General features: G+C 42.8%; 1 protein-coding gene across 13 annotated transcripts in view; it reads right to left on the reverse strand.

The window, feature by feature from the left end:
* Positions 1–2,510: 2,510 nt before the first annotated feature.
* Positions 2,511–24,055, reverse strand: part of GPHN (gephyrin) — a 260,432-nt gene continuing 238,887 nt past the window's right edge. For 8 of the 13 annotated variants that reach the window (XM_044271633.1, XM_044271629.1, XM_044271631.1 and 5 more), the window contains 14 exons: positions 21,458–21,595; positions 19,709–19,807; positions 19,527–19,619; positions 19,315–19,370; positions 18,556–18,675; positions 16,166–16,224; positions 15,792–15,945; positions 11,805–11,926; positions 10,379–10,466; positions 9,345–9,418; positions 9,018–9,082; positions 6,089–6,192; positions 4,218–4,314; positions 2,511–3,525 (listed from right to left, as the gene is read on the reverse strand). In XM_044271633.1, the coding sequence (XP_044127568.1) occupies positions 3,392–3,525; positions 4,218–4,314; positions 6,089–6,192; positions 9,018–9,082; positions 9,345–9,418; positions 10,379–10,466; positions 11,805–11,926; positions 15,792–15,945; positions 16,166–16,224; positions 18,556–18,675; positions 19,315–19,370; positions 19,527–19,619; positions 19,709–19,807; positions 21,458–21,595 (1,403 nt within the window). In that variant the 3' untranslated portion in view covers positions 2,511–3,391. The remainder of the gene's footprint in view (positions 3,526–4,217; positions 4,315–6,088; positions 6,193–9,017; positions 9,083–9,344; positions 9,419–10,378; positions 10,467–11,804; positions 11,927–15,791; positions 15,946–16,165; positions 16,225–18,555; positions 18,676–19,314; positions 19,371–19,526; positions 19,620–19,708; positions 19,808–21,457; positions 21,596–24,055) is intronic. The other 5 variants (XM_044271635.1, XM_044271634.1, XM_044271632.1 and 2 more) reach the window with 1 other exon arrangement.

Genomic DNA, 24,055 nt, shown 5'->3' on the forward strand with positions numbered 1-24,055 from the left:
GCACAGGAAGGTGAGAACTGCACATCGCTGGCTGTATTCACCTTCCCTGGTTTTCTTCCGGGCCCGCTCAGTGTCAGGAAGTAGTGCATGTAGATGCGCACTATGACCTGACCTATCAGCTGAATGTGATAATAATTTTGTTCCATCGCTTCATTCTGGAGAAAAAATTATCATTCATATGCAAATGAGCAGTTAAGTGCACCAAGGGTGAATCCAAGCCACTCTAGTGCACCCACGCTCCTCTGCCTGCCCATCCCTCTCCTTTATGACTGACTGGTCAAAAGAGATGACTGCAGAAATGTGGCCCTGCTAATCAAGGAGTGGGAGGTGTTGCAGAGAAAGCAGGAGGAATATGGGTGCATAGAGTGGCTTGGGCCCACATTCGGTGCACTTAACTGCTCAGTTGCATATGAACTTTTTCTCCAGAATGAAGTTATGGATTCCTAAGTGAATAAAAAGTATTATTACATTCAGACGAGTTAGCCCTACAAGGCATCAAGCCTGGTGTAACAGTGAATTTCCTTCTGATAGGGGAGCCTATTAGGAGGAAATTCACTGTTACACCATGCTTGAGGCTATACTCTAATATAAAGATTCAAAAAGGAATATGAAAGTTTACCTGTGGTGCTGGACCCTTCACACACATCTTTTCTCTGAAGGGTACCTTGGGCTTCTTGACCTTCAGGCGGCCCATGCGACCTTCTCTATCTGCTCTACAATCGATGAATGTTTGAACATTGCCTAATTGATACTGAAGGCTCTACTCATCTTACAGTGCTAATGTATTGGAGAAAGGTATGTGTTTGGATCAACCTCATGTTCTCCTAAAAAATAAAACACGCACATCCTTCTTACGAAAATAAAAAAGTATCTGTCCAGACTCTTTTTACTTACGGATCAAACAACACACAATTGCATTTCTCACTTTACAGTATTTGCTTTTTTTCCTTCTTATAGTACATTTGTTAAAATATCTGTCCTATATAGGGATGAGCGAACTTCTGAATTAGAAGTTCGGGTTACCGCAGAACTGCATTATGGATCCTGTGAACATGGACCATAAATTATCACGTGATCCATAACGAAATTCTGCGGTAACTCGAACTTCTAAAACAAAAGTTCGCTCATCCCTAGTCCTACATAGGTTCAGGTTATGCTAGGTTCACACAAGCGTTAAGAAATCCGGAAGCCTGTTCTGGCATAAAAGCTGGTTGTTGGTAGGACAAAAAACCCTGGCCGAAAGTTGGCATTTATGTCGGAATGAGGATCTGGTGGTTCCCGGCCATGTCTGGCAATTACGGAAAAGCTAAACTCCAGAAGGCTGTTCTCTGCGGGATTTCATAATGCTAGTGTGAACATAGCCTTACATACAGTAGCCAAGCGGGAAAAAAGACACATGTCAATAAACTTCAACCTTTCCAAGCTCAATATTATATATTGTTAGATTAATTATAACCCTCAACGTTGTCTGCTATTAAACAAGCATCTCGCTCTTTTTTAAATGCTAACCTATCTGCCACTACTACCTCTTTAGGTAGGACATTCCACAGTTTGACCACTCTTACTGTAAAAAATCCTTCCCGTACTGATGTCTTAATTTCCTTTCTTCCACACGTAACGAACGGCCCATGGTCCTTTGGAAAGTCCTCGAAATTAATTAATCATGTGACAGTTTTTTGTATTTACCACACATATACATGTAAATGAGATCACCTCTAACTTGATTTTTCAAGCCTCCCATTTAATAATCTGCTCGTAAGTCTCTAAACCCCCTGTCTCTAACGTGGAGCCCGAAACGGAATCCTACTGTCAAAATGTGGTCTTACGAGGGATAATATAATACTGGTATTGGTTTTTTATGTCTCTTTTTATACTCCTTAATATGTTATTTGCTTTTGCAGCTGCTGCCTGACATTGAGTAGTACTGGTGTTTAGCTTACTTATAACCAGACTACTCAAGTCCTTTTCTTCTTCTAATATCCACATTTTTTTTCTCCATGTAATGCAATATGATTACTGTGGCCCAGGTACTTTAAATGTATCATTATTATAATTCATCTACCATGTTATTGCCCCCTTATCTAGGTCTTTCGGACATGTTTTAGGGTCCGTTCACCCAGGAATTTTTTTTCTACAGAACCTTAAAATCAACCAAGTTGCACATTTACAAACGGAATCGACTTTACTGTACTTCCATCCTCAAGAGGAACCATGATCAGATCACCACAAACTATTCACCTAAAAGCAATTTAAAAAAATGTAAAGTAATAAAACAAAAGAATTTAAACTTTTATGAAGGTACAGCCAAAATCAGGAGAGGATCATAAAGGTAAAGTATAGTATAAAGGACAGATATGACTTCTCTAGTTTTGGCTTCAAACACTGCACAAAAAAAAACCTGAAAGTGTGGCCGTTCCTTCACCGCCTCGCTGTACATTTTTCAGCACTTTTTAAAATTTTATTCACAATTTCATTATTTTTTTTTTAATCACAAAACATAAGACAAAAAACAGATTTTATTCTTTTTTTTAAATAATGGTCAAGGATTTAATTCATCTTGTTTCAATATCATTACAGAAAATGTTATGGTACAGAGTTCTTCAATAGATTCTTTGCTTCTTTTTTTTCCACATGAATGCTGGTACACTGTAATCTGTACAAGATCAGTTTTTGATTTATTTTTTTCTGTACATTTTTTTTAAATGTATTGGTTAAAAAGGCTGTCAGCACTTAAGGAAGCAATTTTTTTTTCAAAGAAAAGGTATTCAGTTACTGCCCAATAGTACTGAGCGGAGTGATTGCCAGGACGTCTCTCCTCCTTGTTAAGAAGACGGGAGTCTTGATCCAGGCGCAACCACTTTTTGCTTTTGGCACTGTGCACATCAACACGTTATACAAGATAAAGAACAAGCAGCGCTCTCTTGTGAAGCGGTTATGAAGCATACTGATAAGGGAAACAGCAGTGTCATCTAAGCTAGTATAAAGTAAGCAGACAGCCTTGATTAAGAGCTTAAGTATTTTGTACTTTAAGGATGAGAGAAACACAACGTTTGCAGGCATCTACTGCTGTCTACTAAAAGCTACTGCTATTAGACCTAGCATTTTAACACACAAAGCAATTGCAATGAAGGAAAAGTTGCCTTGATATAATCAGAATAAGGATTTATAAGAACTTTTTTTTTTTATAATTTTTTTTGGAAAAAAAAGGTTATTTTTTTCAGTTTTTTTTTTCCTCCTCAAAGTCAGTCATTTTTTGAAATTTTAGTTCAAGATGTTGACTACACTGATCAACTTTATCCAAATCATAAAAACTAGCTGTGCCGTTGCATATTACAGGATACAGTCAATGATATGTGGACATGCATCAATTGCTTCTCTCTTGCGTTTGTCATCATAGCCTTCCAATGACCATGACGTCCACCACTTCTCCCTTGTGAAGTTCCACATACTGCTCTGTCTTTGGAGGTAGCATCAACAGTCCATTGGCACTGCGCATACTCATCAGGCGACTGCTCATCTGATTACCTGCGGGCAGAAGGTAAAGACATCATAGAGCAAGAGGACAATGGATAACTGCTATTTTATTTTCTTATGGTCCACAGTGTCTGGATCAGTAAAAGCTCAAATTTCCTGATGGTTTATGAGTAAACCTTTTATTTATGACTCATGGTGGACAACGGTAACCATAAACATAAAATGAAGATTGACAAACCTGCAGATTTTGGAGGATCCCAACTCTTCCTGGTATTGAGGAAAGAAGGGCTGGCCATGGCGGATTATAACGGGCAAATACTTTTGGTAATAAAGAAGGTAGCCCACCACCAGAAGAGGATGGCAATGACTTATTCCACTCCAACTCCATTTTGAGAACACATGCACCTAGCATGCATGTGCATGGGGTGGTTGTGCGTAATGGCTGTGAGCCAAACAAGCATTTGGCCAACACCTATTTAAGGTGAATTGCCACCTGTCATGGTCTTCCAGGTCTGGAGGAAGCCCTATCCATTTTATGGTTGTGACTGATTTCCATGACCATTAGTAGTTTACCTTAGAAATATTTCCTAAGACTGGTCCTCCAAGGCTAAGTTCATGATAGCTCCAGTTTTTAAAAGGTATGGTGTGAACCTGGCCTAGTGTTATCAACAATTGACATCTTCTATGTCAGGCCGATAGTTCAACTCACAGAAGTGTCCAAGTTATATGTGATTAATACTGACCTGTACTTTGTGCCCAAGGCAGTGGCTCCTGGTGATGCCACGTAAGTATGCAGCGATGGTACTCTGGGCGAGGATCCAACTTTACATCACAAGATAACTGCAACATGGAAAAGAAAGTGTTGTCTGCAATTCAACCATATTCAAGTATTTGTTTCCTGTAATATTTTAAGGCTCTGTTCACCTTTAGGACACCATCAATAAGAGTGCAGAATGGCTGCACTCTAAATATAGGGAACGTTGGTGCATTGTTTCATTTCCCCTGTGATGGAGCTGAAGGGACACACTGTAACTCCTCCATGCAATTTGTAACTACAATGTACTACTTGTACTGATTCTGAGTTATAGTATGATCTGTAATCCAGAGCTGCACTCATAATTCTGCTGTTCACTACTGGCTATAAACTTGTTGTTAGACAAACTCCTAACTTCTTAGCTGAGCTCCTATAATTCGGTGGCGCGTGATCACTGCTCTACAGTGCCTGATGTGAAGATCACATTTCCCGAATGCAAATGGACAGAGTAAGCTCTGTCCGGACACACGTCTAGAAAGAAGGCCTGGGATTTCAACTACTAAGCACATACAGTGTAGAGTAAATAAAGACACATGTTCAGACGGGGTGTTTTTAAGTCATCATAACGTAAAACAAAAGCAGTCCAAGAATTAAAGGGGAATTCCAATCTTGGACATTCAGGGAATATCGCTGGCTCAGCTGTTTCTGTATGCCCCATAGAAGAATGGAGCGGTGGTCGCGCTAGCGCAGTGCGCTTCACATTCATTTCAATGGGACTTCTGAAAAGAATCCAGCGCGCTTCTTGGCTAATCTTGTCACTCCCATAGCAATGAATGAAGGGTGGCCGCAGAAATACGTGGTGCGCCCTCCGACACTTTGTGGGCTCCGTTCTAAATATAGGTGCGGGTCCCATAGGTGGGACACGCACCTATCAGACATTGGGGTTATATCCCAGTGATATGTCCCCAATGTCCAAGATGGGAATACCTCTTTAAATACTGATGACCTATCCTCTGGATCAGTATCTGATCGGTGGAGGCCTGAAACCTGGGACCCCTGCCGATCAGCTGTTTGAGAAGGCACCGGTGCTCCTGTGAGTGTCGCGGCCTTCTCCACGCTCACCAAGCACAACACCGTATATTGTATAGCAGCTGTGCTTGGTATCGCAGCTCTACCCCATTCACTTCTATAGAGCTGAGCTGTGCCTAGGCTATGTGATTGATGAATATGACATCATATGGCCTAGGGAAAGCTGTGAGAAGGCCAGGCACAATTGCGAGCCTCGGTGACCTATCTAGTGACCATTTAAGTCTCGGAAAACCTCGTTAAGGCATAGGCTACGATTTCAAACACCTAGTTACAAATAGAGCAGTCATTTTATGGGCTCACATATTGAAATCCATCGTTATTTAAAGGGGGTTTTCAGGAGTTAGATACTTGGGGTCCATCCTCAGGATAGGTCATCTATATCTGAAATGGTAGGGGGTCCGAATCCTTTCCGATCAGCTATTTAAAGAGGCTGTAGCACTCCAGTGAGCGATCCTAGGCAAGTGACGTCACGTTCATTGGTCACATGGCCTAAGTGCAGCTCAGTCCCATTCAAGTGAATGCTCCTGGGCTGCAATACGAAGCACAGCCACTATATGGAGTAGGGCGCTGTGCTTGGTATGCGTTGAGGAGGCAGCAGTGCTCAATGGACAGCTTGTTGGCAGTGGTGTCGGACCCCCACCAATCAGATACTGATGAATGATCTGTTCTGAATTTATAAAATAAAAATCTGATGAACAGCGGCGGTTTTCGATAAACGGCGATGGATTTTCGCCTTTCTGTGTAACACAATGTGGCGGTCAGTGTATATACCCTGGCTTTGATGATTGTAGGCCTTGGATCCAGGATTCCCTGCATCTTTCTTAGTGCTGGTACGACAAAAAGATTACAGGTAACTACTGCTGACACAGGGTTGCCTGGAATGAATGGAAAGTAGACAGCATTAATCAGGACCTGGCAGGTAGTAAAAAGGATAAATCACGTGTAACGCTTTATGGCACTAAATCCATAATCCATCTTTGATTTTGGCGAGATGTAGAAATAGATTTTTCCTTTAACCATAGAAAGGAATGACACGTTCTGATCAACAAGGCCTTCCTCGGGCTGATCCCTTCATGGACCATAATGAGGCATGCAAAACCAGTGCGCAGATGTAACGTATTGTGGAGCCACGTTAATTACCCCCAAAAATATTAAAAAATTACTGGGACTCATTTCTCAAAACTGTTGCTCACAGCAACCAATTACAGCTCAGCTTTCATTTCTTAAACTGCTCTGGGAAAATGAAAACTGAGCTCTGATTGGGCGACAGAACAGTCATACTTTTTCAACCCTGGCTAACAGTATAAGCAATGGGGGCGACTTCTTATTACTGTCTTAAATTTAGATGGCCAAATTTATCATATGATTTGGTACCTCTAGCAGTGATGACTGGTACACTGATATTGATTGGGTGACCATTTGGTTATCGGTCCTCAATGGCCAACCACGTAGTTAAAGGGGTTCTCCAGAAATTAATAAAAGGAAATTACTGAAGATACTTAAATATTACTTTATTATGAATATATTCCCCAATACCTTTCATTAGTTATAATGGCTCGTTTTGTCTGGGGAGCAATCATTAGGAGAAATAAAATGTCCGCCGTCCTATTAGTACACACAAAACCTGTCCTAATTACACAGGAGGACAAGCAAGGTTACTTTCACATTAGCGGCAGCCTGCCGGATCCGTGCTGCCGCTAGTGCACGTGTGCCGCCGGGAGTCCGCTCCGGCCCCATTCACTATAATAGTGGCGGGCAGGAGGTCCGGCGGCAGCACGGCAAACATGCCAAGAGGCGGCCGGAATAGAACTACGACATGTAGAACGGCAGCACGGATCCAGCAGGCTGTTCACCCGCCGGAACAGCCTGTCAGAGAAGGCTGCCGCTAATGTGAAAGTAGCCTTACTTCACAACACTGAGGTAAAGCTGCCTCATCCTCCTCTCTGCTGGTCAGGGATTATGATCCCGAATACAGTTTAATATGGTCATCAGCTGAATCTTTGTAGGAATGGAGATCATGGGGAGACATGAAGTACAGAGGATGGTGGTGGGGGTAATAAGCAGCAGCACTTGTACGCAGCCTCCATTACCACAGTTTATCCTGTCCGTCCATCCTCTCTGTACTTCATGTCTTCGCATGAACTCCAAATATTTTATGAACTCCAAATATTTTTTTTGGGGTTCTCCTTGTGGTATATATGATGACAACTTTATTCTGGGGGGGGGTGTCTATATGATTATGGCGATACACATTTCATGTTTTACTACTTTTTGCATCATAAAACCATTTATTTATTTTTATTCTTAATCAGTTAGCTTTTACATCGCCATATACGAACATCCATAATATTTAAATTTTTTTGCCAACGTATCTGTGTGAGTGCTTGTTTTTTCAGAGATGGGCAGTAGTTCTTATTGGTATCATTTTGGGATACATCTGACTTTTTTATTGCTTTTTAGTCCATTCTTTTGACAAAAACAGCAATGCCATCCTTGGTTTTAAAAATATGTTTTCGGCATTCAACATATGGAATAAGTAACGTGATCCTTTTAAAGATTAGGTTGTTACGGATGCGGCGATACAAATTGTGTGTAGTTTATTTTAGATTTTTCATTTTTTAATCAATTATAAATGAGGGGATAGGAAAAAGCATTTATTTTTTATTTTTATTAGAATCTTTATATATATATATATAAAATATATTTTATATATTTTTTTTTTTTAACCAAATCCCACTTGTTTCTTTAAGATCCAGTGGGCCTGATGGCTGAACAATGCACTGCAATAATAATCTATTCATCTATTGCAGTGCATTGTGTTGTCAGTTTTACACTTACACTAGGCCTGATCATACTCTGCCTCTGGCAAGGCCTGGCAGGCCTAGGTACATGGCAGCCTGATGGAGGAGAGAGGGAGTTCTGTCCCTCTGTTAGAACCGTGGATGCAGTGGTGGCTACAGACCGCGGCATCTCAGGGGTTAAATGGCCAAGATTGAAGCCAGCACCGATCTCACCCATTGCAGAAGACTGTCAGCTGTAGTTTCTGAGCCTCTGCCATCTCTAATTAGTAATGCCGCTCAGAGGGAGCCGGTGAGATGGAGCATACAGAGGGCAGAAGGTTGCTGGTGACGCAGAGGGGGTACCTTTATGCAGGCTCTGATCTCCATACTGCTGCATGTATATTCTGTAATCGGGATCCATATCCATAACCCATTCAATGTGTCCCACATTTTGACTGTTTGGTTGTTCTTGCTGATTCTATGGTCATCTTGTGACATGATTATAAGTGCATCAATGGGATCAGAGGGATGCCGATTTACATCTGTCATCAAACTCTATTCATCTGGTTTCATAATATCTGATGGGAGTACCAGTCATTTTTCTCATTGTGATAAACTTTGCGCCTCATTTTACTACAGAGTTCTCATCCAGAACAGATGTAAAATGTGTTTCACATCATAGGTGAGGGACGATTCCTCCCCTGGGCACATCAGACATTCAGTCTTGAAAGAACACTTCATAAACACCTTCACAGCCTAAAAATCTAGCTCCTGTCAGTCCTTCATTAATGCAGAAAAGAGAAGATGGAGGCACCGGTACTGACGTAATTGATTTCTCTAATCAAGAAGATCACAGCATGGGTGTGCCAAAATACCTCTCTGCTGCAAAACCACTGCAGATTCCCAATAACGCCACTTACCTGGGAGTGCAAATATGATTTTTCTAACTCCATCAATGTCCAAGGTGGCGAAGGTGGTAGGCAGGCTAGAAGACAAAGCTTGGTCACTTCTCAGGACAATCAAGTTCACATTACTAAGAGATGGCTGGTTAATGAAGAAGGATGCTACGTGACTGGGTGACCAGCTCAGCAAGAGCTAAAATGACTGAAAGATGGAACATTCTGGTGCTCAGACGCTGAGATTATAGAATTTTCATCATGAAATTGGGAGACTGAAAACATGACATGACCTCCAACAGTAGGAACGTATAACCATGAATAATACAATGCTTTGTATGAAGTTCTTACCCTGGTTTCATAAATACTCGACCAAAGTGGATTTGTGCGTGGAGATCAATATCCAGCACCTGCTTAAGGTAATCCTGTTGGACAAAAGGGAAATATCACAAACCACATCTCAACCTGTAGTACCTCCGCCGATCATGCCTTGAGGCTGGGGCTACATGGCGTTCTTGGCCTTGCACCACCAATGGTGGCTGTGTAGCAGTGCAAGCAACTAAACTGAATCAGGTCGCAGTGAGAATCGCGAGTTGCCACGACCCAAAAATCGCAAAAAAAAATCCAGAAGTTTGGTGGACGTGGTCGCATTGCGACCCATTCAGTTCAATGGCTGCACTGCTACACACTGATCCCTGGTCGCATGACGTGTGTCAAACCCAAGATTGCCGTGCAGCCCCAGACTAAAATCTGGTCAGCAGTTTTGACCATGCTAAACTGCTGACAGCACTAGGTAAGGCCTGAGGAGAGCTGTACAAACATACATTTTGTGGAGCTTTTCTCACCACGAGTAGTGTGATTATGAACTTTTATTCTGCTAGTTTCTGGTCCTACAAGTGTCCAGGAGGTGGAGCTTCACTGCAAAGTACTTTGTGCTTCAAGTGCGTCACAGCTCCCCCGATCTGAGTAAAAGCTGTAGTGGTCTCTTGTTTGAATGCTACAGCTGTCATTCAGAGCAGAGAGGAAGGGCTATTAAGCAGTTTAACGCAGCGGGCGCTTCACAATGAAGCTCTGTCCCCTGGGCACTTCCAGGAGTGGAATCTGGCAGAATAAAAGTTCATATTAACACTTCCCCTGAGGAGAAACGCTCCACAAAAGTGATGTACTGCTCTAAATCAGCCCAAGCGCTGTTAGCAGTTTTGCATGGTCAAAACTGCTAGCAGACTCCCTATAATACAATTTACTATGTTACACAGACAATTATAAGTATAGTTATATGGCAGGGACTGAGGAAAATGTAGTAGAGCGTTTTACATTAAGTCCACCCGTTCAATAACAATTATTGGCCACCAATACAACCGTACGTAAGTGATGCACATTCTTACCTTCTCTCCCATGGATACACCCCCTGAAGTGATAATAACATCAGCACGGCTGATACCTTCATTTAAGGCATTTAATAAGTCATCTGGGCTGTGGGGTAAAAACATGACATGTAATTTTTCCCTATTCCAAATGACTAATGGATCCTACACAATCATCAAGAAAGTAGGTGTAACCACAATGTCAAACCAATGTAACGTTGTGCCACTGAAAGCTGTGTATCATCAAGCTACAAGGATAAAATATCTAAAATCTGAATGTAAGCCTAAGTCAGGTCTCTCACTATAAGGAAATGTATGTGGGTGTAAGTCAGATCAGGTCTAAAAAAATTAGGGGTGGAGAGCCGAAAGGGATCCAACCAGCGGACACTTTTCCTCTTTACTTGCTCTTTTCAAAATTAGCAGATTGCACTTTTAGCACGTCTCCTTCTCTTCCTGGCTTGATAGGATCATGGTGATTGGGGGTGGAGGACACCCTGGGGCATGTACCCTTTCCACCCTACATAGTCTTACTTGTATATTTAGTTTTAACTGCCACCAAGACTTTCCATTGCCTACAGCAACTGAGAGCAAAGGGCAAAATTCAGCTAATTGTCAATCCTATTCATAGCAAACCATATTAGGGCTCTTTCACACTTGCGTTGTCCGGATACGTCGTGTACTCCATTTGCCGGAATTACACGCCAGATCCGGAAAAACGCAAGTGAACTGAAAGTATTTGAAGACGGATCCGTCATTGAAAATGCGTTCAGTGTTACTATGGCAGCCAGGACGCTATTAAAGTCCTGGTTGCCATAGTAGTAGTGGGGAGCGGGGGAGCGGTATACTTACAGTCCATGCGGCTCCCGGGGCGCTCCAGAGTGACGTCAGAGCGCCCCATGCGCATGGATGACGTGTCCATGCGATCACGTCATCCATGCGCGTGGGGCGCCCTGACGTCACTCTGAAGCGCCCCGGGAGCCGCACGGACGGTAAGTATACTGCTCCCCCGCTCCCCGCTACACTTTACCATGGCTGCCAGGACTTTAGCGTCCTGGCAGCCATGGTAACAATTCAGAAAAAGCTAAACGTCGGATCCGACAATGCGCCGAAACGACGTTTAGCTTAAGGCCGGATCCGGATCAATGCCTTTCAATGGGCATTAATTCCGGATCCGGACTTGCGGCAAGTGTTCAGGATTTTTGGTTGGAGCAAAAAGCGCAGCATGCTGCGGTATTTTCTCCGGCCAAAAAACGTTCCAGTCCGGAACTGAAGACATCCTGATGCATCGTGAACGGATTTCTCTCCATTCAGAATGCATTGGGATAAAACTGATCAGGATTCTTCCGGCATAGAGCCCCGACGACGGAACTCTATGCCGGAACAGAAGAACGCAAGTGTGAAAGAGCCCTTACTCAGCTTTTAATGTAGCAACAAAGAATGTACTTACTTGTCTCCCACTATACCCAAATTGATGGTAGGGTAGCCGTGTTCCTGAATTGTTGCTAGAAGAGTAGAGCGATTGCTGTCACGAATTTTCCCTGGCATAAGATCGTCTTCAGGATTTAAGAGCTGCAGGAGAAACATGAAGTTGTGGAAATCCTGGCATATGCCTACATATAGGCAGACAGTGTTGGACTGGCCCACCAGAGTACCAGAGGATCTTCTGGTGGGCCAAGGTTCAGGAGAAAGAACACTTGGAGCCAATCATTGGCCACTAGGGTCTATTTATATGCGTTAAAACCTACTAGATAATATGGGGGTTGGGCCTTGAAAATAGTTTTGTCTGGTGTGCCAAAGGAACCCCTGTCCAATCCTGCTTGGGGGGGACATGCCACGTGTCATTTTTATTTTGTTTTACTACTTTAAAAAAATAAACTTAGAAAAATATGATTTTACAAACTTTGTTAACCCACAAGAATTAATGGAAAATGGAGATGAAATTTCACTTTTTTGGCACATTTTCCATTTTAATCCATTTTTTCCAGTTACACAGCAAGTGTTAAAAGTGAAACAAAACTCTCTTTATTGCCCTGATTCTGTAGTTTACAGAAACACCCCATATGTGGTCGTAAACTGCTGTACGGGCACATGGCAGGGCACAGAAGGAAAGGAATGCCATATGGTTTTTGGAAGGCAGATTTCACTGGGATAATTTTAAGCTGCCATGTCACATTTAAAGACCCCCTGATGCACCCCTAGAGTAAAAACTCTAAAAAAAAAAAAAAAAAAAAAAAAAAAAAAAAAGACCCCATTTTAGAAACTAGTTTTGTTAGTACTATTTTAGGGTACATATAATTTTTGGTTGCTCTATATAAAAAAAAATAAAAAAAATAGCTGTTTTGGCACTGTTTTTATTTTTTGTTATTTACAATGTTCATCTGACAGGTTAGATCATGTGGTATTTTTATAGGCCAGGTTGTTATGGACGCAACAATAGCAAATATTTTTTGGTTGGTTGTTTCAGTTTTACATAATAAAGCATTTTTGAAAAAAAATATTTTTTAGTGTCTTTATATTCTGAAAGCCATATTATTATTTTTTGGGGCGATTGTCTTATGCAGGGGCTCATTGTTTTCGGTATGAGATGACGACGGTTTGATTGGTACTATTTTAGGCCTCTTTCACACTACAGTATGTTGAATTCAGTGTTTTGCGTTCCGTTTTTCACGGATCAGTTGTTCCGTTTTTTGCTTTCGTTGTGGTTCCGTTTCCGTTCCGTTTTTCCGTATGGCATATACAGTATACAGTAATTACATAGAAAAAATTGGGCTGGGCATAACATTTTCAATAGATGGTTCCGCAAAAAACGGAACAGATACGGAAGACATACGGATGCATTTCCGTATGTGTTCCGTTTTTTTTGCGGACCCATTGACTTGAATGGAGCCACGGACTGTGATTTGCGGCCAAATATAGGACATGTTCTATCTTTTCAACGGAACGGAAAAACGGAAACGGAATGCATACGGAACACATTCCGTTTTTTTGCGGAACCATTGAAATGAATGGTTCCGTATACGGACCGTATACGGAACGCAAAAAAAACGGACCGCAAAACGGAAAAAAAAACCGGTAGTGTGAAAGAGGCCTTAGGATGAGTATGACTTTTTGATCGCTTGCTATTACACTTTTTGTGATGTAAGGTGACAAAAAAAAATCCTTTTTTTTACACCGTTTTTTTTAGTGTTCATCTGAGGGGTTAGTTCATGTGATATTTTATACAGCAGAGGCAATACCTAATATGTCTACTTGTTTTATTTATTTGTTTTACCCAATAACAGCATTTTTGAATAAAAAAAAATCTGGTTTCAATGTCTCCATATTCTGAGAGCCCTAGTTTTTAAATTTTTTGGATTTTGGGATTGTCTTGGGATCTCATTTTTGCGGGAGGAGATGACTGTTTGATCGGTACTATTTTTGGGGTACGTATGACTTTTTGATTGCTTGGTATTGCACTTTTTGTGATGTAAGGTGACAAAAAATGTCTTTTTTTACTTTTTTTTTTTTTTTACGCTGTTCATCTGAGGGGTTAGGTCATGGGATATTTACGGACGTGGTAATACCTAATATGTATATTTTTATTTTACACAAAGATATAATTTTTGAAACCCCAAAAAATCATGTTTTAGTGTTTCCATAGTCTGAGAGCCATAGTTTTTTCAATTTTTGGGCGATTTGTCTTAGGTAGGGTATCATTTTTGCGGGATGACATGACGGCGTGATTGGTACTATTTTGGGGTGCATATGACTTTTTGATCACTTGGTATTACACTTTTTGTGATGTAAGGCGACAAAAAAAAAGTTTTTTACACAGTTTTTATTTTATTTACAGTGTTCACCCGAGGGGTTAGGTCATGAGGTAATTTAATAGAGCAGGTTGTTACGGACGCAGCGATACCTAATATATGTACACTTTTTTTCATTTCTTTTACATTTAACACAACAAAAGCATTTTTGAAACAAAAACAATCATGTTTTAGTGTCTCTCTATTCTGTAAGCCATATATTATTTTTTTTGGGGGTGATTGTCTTGGGTAGGGGCAAATTTTTTGTGGATGAGGTGACGGTTAGATTGGTACTATTTTGGGGGGCATATGCCTTCTTTTTTTTTTAAATCAGATTTTTTTTTGTAATAAAAAAAAAATATTCCCACAATGCTGCCTCAACGTCTTTCATATCTCCCAAGACCTGTCGATACCTATTACTTTTACTTTTCATTTTTACCCTATTTTTTTTACTTTATTTTGTGAAAAGGATGCTTTTTTTTTCTTTTTTTTTTTTACTTGAAACTTTAATTGTTTTTTTTTTCACTTTATTTTTTGTCCCACTTAGGGACTTAAACTTTTGGGGGTCTGATCCCATTTACAATGCATTACAATACTTCTGTATAGGGCTGCCTTCCCTGCCATCAGGTCCCCATCACAGCAGCGCGGGGACCTGATGGACACCCTGCACACGTCTGAAGACCCCGGCCGTGCATTTCACCGAAGCCGGTGCATACAGCAGGGGTCCGGCTATCAGTGACTGCCGGACCCCTGCTGCAGATCGGCGCTGGGTGTTAAGTCATGTCTGGTTGCGCCATACATGTACGGTGCTGGGCGTTAAGGGGTAAATAATTTGGTCATTTTGGGACTCAGACGATACCGATTATGTTTATTTATTTTTATACATAAACTAGGGAAAGGGGGTGATTAGAATTTTTATATTAATATTTATAAATAAATAAAAAAAAAAATAATTTTTGCCATTTTTTTAAGTCCCCTAGGGGACTTGAACATGCAATCCTCTGATCGCTTCTCTCATAGACTGTAATGATTTAACATTGCAGTCTATGGCAGATTCGCTATGCTCCATAGGAATGTATTGATGTTAGCCTTGAGCCTTCCTAACGCCGAGAATGAGGAAGCTGTTCGGGACACAGGAGCGAGGTCCATATCATATTCCTTACAGCGCAGCATCACATAACTGTACATCGTGGTGCACGTAAAGGATTAAAGAGGTTGTGCAATGCGATGATATTGATAACCTACCCTCCTGGCAATTGGTTGTTTAAAGAGATAGGGGTGTTTGTGCGAGCGCTGCATCCTCTTCACTAATTAACTGCACACCATCTAGCTTGTAGTGGAGGTGCAGTGTAATTACAACTGGTGAAGGTGACTAGTAGATGTAGTTACATTGCACCGCTGTTACGAGCTAGATGGTGTGCCGTTAAACAGTGAAGAGGACACAGCGTTCACATGTGCGTCATGACCCCTTCACACAGCTGATCTGCTAGGGGGCCAGGTGTCTGATCCCACCGATCTGAGGATAGGTTATCAATATGATAGCACTGCACAACCCCTTTAAGCAAAGCGACAACCATGGGGCAGTGAGGGCTCATCTGTAGGAATGTTGTGAGGACATGTGTCATATGTGTGTGGGTCATCATACAAACCTCATTTCCTGTTGACATAACTGCAACTACTGGAAACTTGTGGACTTCAACTTCTGTGACTCCAACTGTTGCCAGCAGGCCAATTTCGGAGGGTCCCATGTGTGTTCCCTTGGCCAGTACACACTCCCCTCTTTTGATGTCATGCCCAATAGGTCTAGGGAAAGACATGCGCATATCATATACAAACAGGAATGGTAATGCCCAGTTGTCCAAAGGAATAACAGAGGAACGGCACAATGCAATGCTCTAAGAAAATATGTATCCGAAAAGTTATTTCATGAGGAATATTTAGTATATAAAATATGTAGCATTTACTACTCCAGACATTAAGACGTTATGTGCAGAAATAAGTACTAAATGGCCAGGTCTCTCACCTGATATCTTGGCCTGGGCGGGCTTGGACTAATATACGGACTTCCAGTTCTTCTGTCCCCTGTAGAAATAAATGGAAGTATAAAAAGATATGTGGAAAATGAGAAAAAAAACAAAAAACGAATGTCTTCAGATGCTCCTTAGGATCCGACTACAGCCTGTCCCCAATAAAATGTAAAGAATGTGTTCTTTTTTTTTTTAAGTGAATGGCTAAGGAGTTACTGCAATGGCATACAGTGGGGGAAATAATTATTTGACCCCTCACTGATTTTGTAAGTTTGTCCAATGACAAAGAAATGAAAAGTCTCAGAACAGTATCATTTCAATGGTAGGTTTATTGTAACAGTGGCAGATAGCACATCAAAAGGAAAATCGAAAAAATAACTTTAAATAAAAGATAGCAACTGATTTGCATTTCATTGAGTGAAATAAGTATTTGAACCCTCTAACAAAAAAAGACTTAATACTTGGTGGAAAAACCCTTGTTTGCAAGCACAGAGGTCAAACGTTTCTTGTAATTGATGACCAAGTTTGCGCACATTTTAGGAGGAATGTTGGTCCACTCCTCTTTGCAGATCATCTCTAAATCCCTAAGGTTTCGAGGCTGTCTCTGTGCAACTCTGAGCTTGAGCTCCCTCCATAGGTTTTCGATTGGATTAAGGTCCGGAGACTGACTAGGCCACTCCATGACCTTAATGTGCTTCTTCTTGAGCCACTCCTTTGTTGCCTTTGCTGTATGTTTTGGGTCATTGTCGTGCTGGAACACCCATCCACGACCCATTTTCAGTTTCCTGGCAGAGGGAAGGAGGTTGTCGCTCAGGATTTCACGATACATGGCTCCGTCCATTTTCCCGTTTATGCGAATAAGTTGTCCTGTGCCCTTAGCAGAAAAACACCCCCAAAGCAAAATGTTTCCACCCCCATGCTTGACGGTGGGGACGGTGTTTTGGGGGTCATAGGCAGCATTTTTCTTCCTCCAAACACAGCGAGTTGAGTTAATGCCAAAGAGCTCTATTTTGGTCTCATCAGACCACAGCACCTTCTCCCAGTCACTCTCTGAATCATTCAGGTGTTCATTGGCAAACTTCAGACGGGCCTGCACATGTGCCTTCCTGAGCAGGGGGACCTTGCGAGCCCTGCAGGATTTTAATCCATTGCGGTGTAATGTGTTTCCAATGGTTTTCTTGGTGACTGTGGTCCCTGCTAATTTGAGGTCATTAACTAACTCCTCCCGTGTAGTTCTAGGATGCTTTTTCACCTTTCTCAGAACCATTGACACCCCACGAGGTGAGATCTTGCGTGGAGCCCCAGAGCGAGGTCGATTGATGGTCATTTTGTGCTCCTTCCATTTTCGAACAATCGCACCAACAGTTGTCACCTTCTCTCCCAGCTTCTTGCTAATGGTTTTGTAGCCCATTCCAGCCTTGTGCAGGTCTACAATTTTGTCTCTGACATCCTTGGACAGCTCTTTGGTCTTTCCCATGTTGGAGAGTTTGGAGTCTGCTTGATTGATTGATTCTGTGGACAGGTGTCTTTTATACAGGTGACTAGTTAAGACAGGTGTCCTTAATGAGGGTGACTAATTGAGTAGAAGTGTCTAACCACTCTGTGGGAGCCAGAACTCTTAATGGTTGGTAGGGGTTCAAATACTTATTTCACTCAATGAAATGCAAATCAGTTGCTATCTTTTATTTAAAGTTATTTTTTCGATTTTCCTTTTGATGTGCTATCTGCCACTGTTACAATAAACCTACCATTGAAATGATACTGTTCTGAGACTTTTCATTTCTTTGTCATTGGACAAACTTACAAAATCAGTGAGGGGTCAAATAATTATTTCCCCCACTGTATTTCAATGAAAGTGAACCCAGTTTACAGAAGGGGTCCCCGGCATTCAGCTAATTTTAAAGGTCTGTCTTTTGGGATCCCTATGATCAAGCAAAAGGTGAGTACTACTTTTTCCTGCAGTATGTGCACCAAAATGGGAGAACCTTGTTGCAGGTGCTCCTTCTCTGGCTAAGGGCCATTTCACGTGACTGTATTTTTGGTCCAAGTTCGATCCGCAGACAGGAATCGGCATTTGTTACGTAGGGGAAAACTTGGGATGCACACGGGCGGTATCCTTGTTTCGCGAATCCGTGGTTTGTGGATCTTAAAATGTATATGTCATCTGAATGCCCGCTAAAGGAGACAGGAGGACCAACCCTCGTAGGGGATCCACGCTACACAATGTAAATATATATATCACACCGCAGAAGGACATTGTGGATATAGTAAACAGGCAGCCATGACTGAACTGCTAGTAATCAATCAGATGGAGCATCATAGGCACAGCAGGAGTAGTCCGGGTAAGGAGAGAACAATAGGGGTGTGCAGAAGTGTGGTTACTTACATCATCTGACTCTCTGATCAGCTCAGTGTCTTCCACTTGTACCACTGCATCCGCACCACAAGGAATTGGAGCACCAGTTGTTACCCTCATCACTTGCCCTGGCATCACTGTCTGAGTTGGCTAAAAGGGTGGAAAAACATGAGATCCAGATTTAACATTGGTCGCCACAGCTGATCAGTGGGGCTGTGGGGGGTTAGGTCCCCACTGTTTAGTATACTATGAGGCCACAGTGCTGGTCTGAGGGCAGGAGACGCAGCGTGTGAGAGAGGGCAGGAGACGCAGCGTGTGAGAGAGGGCAGGAGACGCAGCGTGTGAGAGAGGGCAGGAGACGCAGCGTGTGAGAGAGGGCAGGTGACGCAGCGTGTGAGAGAGGGCAGGTGACGCAGCGTGTGAGAGAGGGCAGGTGACGCAGCGTGTGAGAGAGGGCAGGAGACGCAGCGTGTGAGAGAGGGCAGGAGACGCAGCGTGTGAGAGAGGGCAGGAGACGCAGCGTGTGAGAGAGGGCAGGAGACGCAGCGTGTGAGAGAGGGCAGGAGACGCAGCGTGTGAGAGAGGGCAGGAGACGCAGCGTCCGAGAGGGCAGTCTGGTTGAAGCTCCTGTCTAGACACCGCCACATCTCCCAATGACTTGCAGAATTGAGTGCGAGATGTGTCTTTACCCTTTTCTCATCATATTCCACCTTTCATGGCTTGCTGTGAAACCAGGTCAACTTATAACAAAGGAAACAGGAGGCATGAATATGCATAGAGAAATCTTACCTGTTCACCAGCCTGAGACTCGCCGATGATGAAACGATCTCCAGGGCCATCCGCCGCTGTGAAAAGACGGAGCAAAAGAAAGGACTAGACGTGAAAGATCAAAAAGACAGCAGGAAGGTGTTTGATGTTCTGCCTTACACAAGTCTTCATTAATGTGTAATAAGATTCATAGCTCAAAATGACAATGTTGACTTTGCTAAGGTGCCTCTTACCTCTTACTGCATACCCATCCTTGACTGATGCTGGGAACGGTGGTAAATTGTCTTTTGCGTATACTTCTTGGGCAAGAACACGGCCCATTCCATCTATAGGAAGCACAAAAGTAACATTAGCGGAGGTTTGTGATATTTGGCAAATTCTTTTACATTAAAGGGACACTCCAGGCATAACATACACAATGTAATTGGGGCAGAGGAGGCATGGAGGAATTCATTTTCTCCTTGTGGAGAGCGCCAAGCTGGCATAGGGAGTCTTGTAGACCAGGCAATGCTCCCTGGGAAAAAGGAAATGTAAATAAGCTCCAAGGCCTGTTTAAAAGGCCAGACAGTGACTTTTAGGGCCTGTTCACATGTAGGTGTCCACTTGAGGCTTAGCCCCATTCTATGGAGCTAAGCGACGAGTGTGCCTGCAGCATTCAACATGAACAATGGCAGCAGAAAACAAGGAGCACGTAGTGGAGTGACAGCATCAAAATCTAACATGCCAATGTCCCCTTACTGACCATACACCTTCAACAATCGTTTGGCCAACATCTATCTCCTGTCTACCTTCCGGCTTCCCACATACACGTTCGGCTCGGCTGAACACGCCATGCCTGTGTATGCTATATGAAGGGAGGGGAAACCCACGCTAGACAGTTTTCTCCGCTCTCCATATAGCATATACAAACACGTTCAGGTGAGCAGAACATGTATGTCGGAGACGGGAGATAGCTGTTGGCCAAACAGTTGGTTTATAACCCAGGAGAACAAAAGGATTTGAATATTTCGACCGATCCCAGATGATGTCGGGGGAGAGTTGGGAACTCCCCACACACATTAGTAGGTCGGCTGAACCCGCCGTTCTCATTATAATCTATAATGTGTATGGCCAGCTTTGGGGTAACCATTCAATAGGTGGCACTAGAGTACTTTCACAGCAATTAGATAACGTAATGTCCAAACTAGACAGAATATTCTGTAATGCTTACTGCCCTTGTTGATCAGCTGCTGAAAGTCTTGACGATCAAGGGGAAGCTGCAGGCAGTCACTAACATAGTTTGTAAGGCTGCAAAAACATATTGTCCATCCAGTTCAGCCTGTTATTCTGCAATGTTGATCCAGAGGAAAGCAAAAAACCCCCGTGAGGTAGAAGACAATTCTTCTCATCTTGGAGAAAGAAATTTCATCCCAACTTCAAATCCAATGACCTTGTAGCCCAATTGCCCCACCAACCTCTGGGCACAATAGCAGCTGCTATGGCTATAGTTGCACCTCTGGCATTTACAAATCCGCCGTTAACACCTAACATTTTCTGTTTTCTATTGATACCTCAAAAAATCAAGCTGGGGCTTGCAGTGATTTAACTGGCTTCTAAATTAGGGGAACCCTGTTTTACTGATAGATGTCCCCTATGTAAATGGGCGAGAATGCGCTCTACGGCACCATTTGAAGGCTATAAAACTGCCAAAAATAGCAGAGTACAGCGCTCGGCCATCTTCTGAAGTCCCACAGAGGTTGAATGGAGTTGCAATGCAATCGCCACTCCATTCAATTGGTGGACATGGGACCCCCGGTTTCATGATCAGCTGGGGGCCAAGCAGTTGGACACTTCTAACATCTAACAGTTATCACCTTCTCAGTTCAGAAAATAGATGGAATCGAGAGGTGTCCTGCTTGCGCAGTGCTCTCTCCATTCACCACTACGGGACTTTGGAACTCCCATAGCGATAAAAGAAGGGCACATCACGCATGCGCAGTGTGCCCTCCTTCACCTCAGGGGCTCTATTCTGTAGATAGCAGCAGGTCCCAGAGGTGGGACCCGCACCTATCTGACATTGATGGCATGTCCTAGCGATATACCACCAATGTTCAAGTTTGGCCAAATCCTTTAAGTCCACAATATTAGCCACTGTGTCAAAATGGTATAGAAACAGACACGGTACCTCTATAATTTATTATTTCAGTCCCTAGAACTGGAGTCATCTCCAGGACTGTAATGAAGGCTTTATCCATGGATGTTAGCGGAAACGGAGACATGCGGTGTCTTCTTGCTACCTTAGTGATATCAACTGCGCTGTGACCTAAAAGCCAAGCACATTGAGAATGACTTTGCAGAGAACGAAATCACTGTGTTATGTATAGAAGAAAAGACATACAGTATATGCTAAAAAAAATATCCTACAAGGTAAAAAAAGGGGGCATAACACGTTCTTCAATGGGACAAAAAGCAGCAGAAGCAAGAAGACCTTAGAGAGAATCTGTCACCACATAGCTCGCTATGACACCATCTTGCATGCCAGATGTGCGTTTGTCAATACATTCTAAGGCCTCTTGCACACGACCGTATGGCTTTTTCAGATGTCTGTTTTTAACGGATCCGTTATTCAGTTTTATGTTTCTGTTTCATAGTTCCGCAAAAAATATCCGTATGCGATCCATTGTTTGCGGGTTGCAAACAGAAACATAAAATGTTTAATCAATAATGTAATGTACAGTAATGTGTTTTAACAGTATACACCGGGGCAAAGTGGGCATGGATCCGCAAAAAACGGATGACACACAGATGTGTTCCATATGCATTCCTTATTTTTTGCGGACCCATTGACTTGAATGGAGCCACGTATCGTTAATTGCGGGCAATAATAAGACAAGTTCTATCTTTCAGCGGAACGGATATACGGAAATACATTCATATTTTTTATATTTTTTTGCTGAACCATTGAAATGATTGCAAACTGCAAACGGAATCCGCAAAAACGTTCGTGTGCAAGAAGCCTTACAGTGTTAGTCCTGTTTCCATTGCTGGCCCCATTTATGCTAATTAGTCCTTGGTGCAACAAGGGTGGTCTCCCAGCACCTTCCTGCACCTGAGGCTCCACTCCTTTACGTTCCTGACAGTGCCCCCACCCCTTTGACTGACAGGGCCAACCGGTGAAGACGTACTCACTCGTGGCCCAGAAGTCTCCCGCAGTCTCGCGATTGCTCGTTTGCTTTATTATTTGGCGCAGGCGCAGTACAGGACAGGAGCTTGTGGATTCTGTACTGTGCCTGTGCTGAACAGTGAAGGAAACCGTGAGCAATTCCAAGACTTTGAGAGACTTCAGGGCCAGACTTGAGTATGTCCTCACCAACACCATTAGAATGTATTGATAAGAACACATCTGGCATGTAAGATGGTTTCATAGCAAGCTAGGTGGTGACCGATTCCCTTTAAAGGGCTTGTTCACCTTGGGGGGGCCTTTACTGCAGACCTACCCAGCATGGCCAGACCTCTGCTGGTAACTATACTTACCTTGCTCCATCAATTCCCCTTGAGCTCGGGTCTCCCCACGTCCACATCTGGTTTGACACAGGACTGGGCACAGTTGAGACGTGTCACCCGTGCGTCACGTCATTGGGTAACATGACACATAGATGACCACTGCAGTCAGTCATTAACTGCAGTGGCCACGTGACCACTGTCAAACCAGATGTTGAGGCAGGGTGACTTGAGCCAGAACACAGCAGGTGGATCAGGTATGTAGGATTCTAGCCACACTGGTAGGTCTGGATATAAGGTCCAAAGGGGTTAACAACCCCTTTAAAATTTGCAAACTATGATGAAATATCACTTATTATGAGTAAATTGTATATCCTTCGCCTAACATCAATTAACATATAGAATTCCTCTACATAACAACTTTACTTATCTATTACTGGTCCTGTGTCTTGTTATAGATCTGCATTCCCAATTCTATTGCTTTCAAATCTGAAATCTACCAACCACCCCTGCTGGTTCAGTGTCTGCGCGGAGTCTGTTTAGGAAATCAGAATTTTGGGCATTATCTTTACATCAGGCACTATATAGTGGTCTACTGTAGGAACATCAAACTGTCCTACTGTCCCACTGGGGTTGTGTCATCTTGCCTTTACTAAGAGAGATGAGATAAGACACTGTTCTGACCACCTTTATTCTAAGGAAAGAGGTGTAATTTGAAATATATATATAATCTTTTTTTTTTAAGTCACCCTAGGTGACTATGACAAGCAATTATTAGATTGTCCCTTGCATTCTGTAATGGATTTTTATCTATTACAGAATACAGGATATTCCAACACAGTGCTGCCATTCGCTTTGAAATATACTAGTAACCGGCCTGGAAGCCTTGTATAAGCTCAGGCCTATTACTTGTATGGAACGCCTTCCCTGATCTCAGCCAGGGGAAGGTGGCCCAGTCCAGTAGGTGCACGACTTCTCATTTTTGCACTCTCAGAAGTCACATTTGACCATGGCATCTGAGAGATTAAATGTCTGTATTCTGCACTGTCACCGATCACAGACATTATCCCCGGGCCTCTGCTGCCCACTGCACTCATGAGCGAGCGTCATCTTTAAAGACCGGACAAGTATGGCAGAGGTCTAGAAGGGGTTAAGTGCTGGCACATATCCACATGGTTCCATACATCTATCTCTCTCCCGATTCCTCCATACATATACAGACGTTGTTTGACCGAGAGAGGAGAAAGCCCTTGCCAAACACCTCTGGTAGTGGCTTATCTCC

Source organism: Bufo gargarizans, chromosome 11, assembly GCF_014858855.1.
Source record: "Bufo gargarizans isolate SCDJY-AF-19 chromosome 11, ASM1485885v1, whole genome shotgun sequence".
Taxonomy (NCBI): Eukaryota; Metazoa; Chordata; class Amphibia; order Anura; family Bufonidae; genus Bufo; species Bufo gargarizans.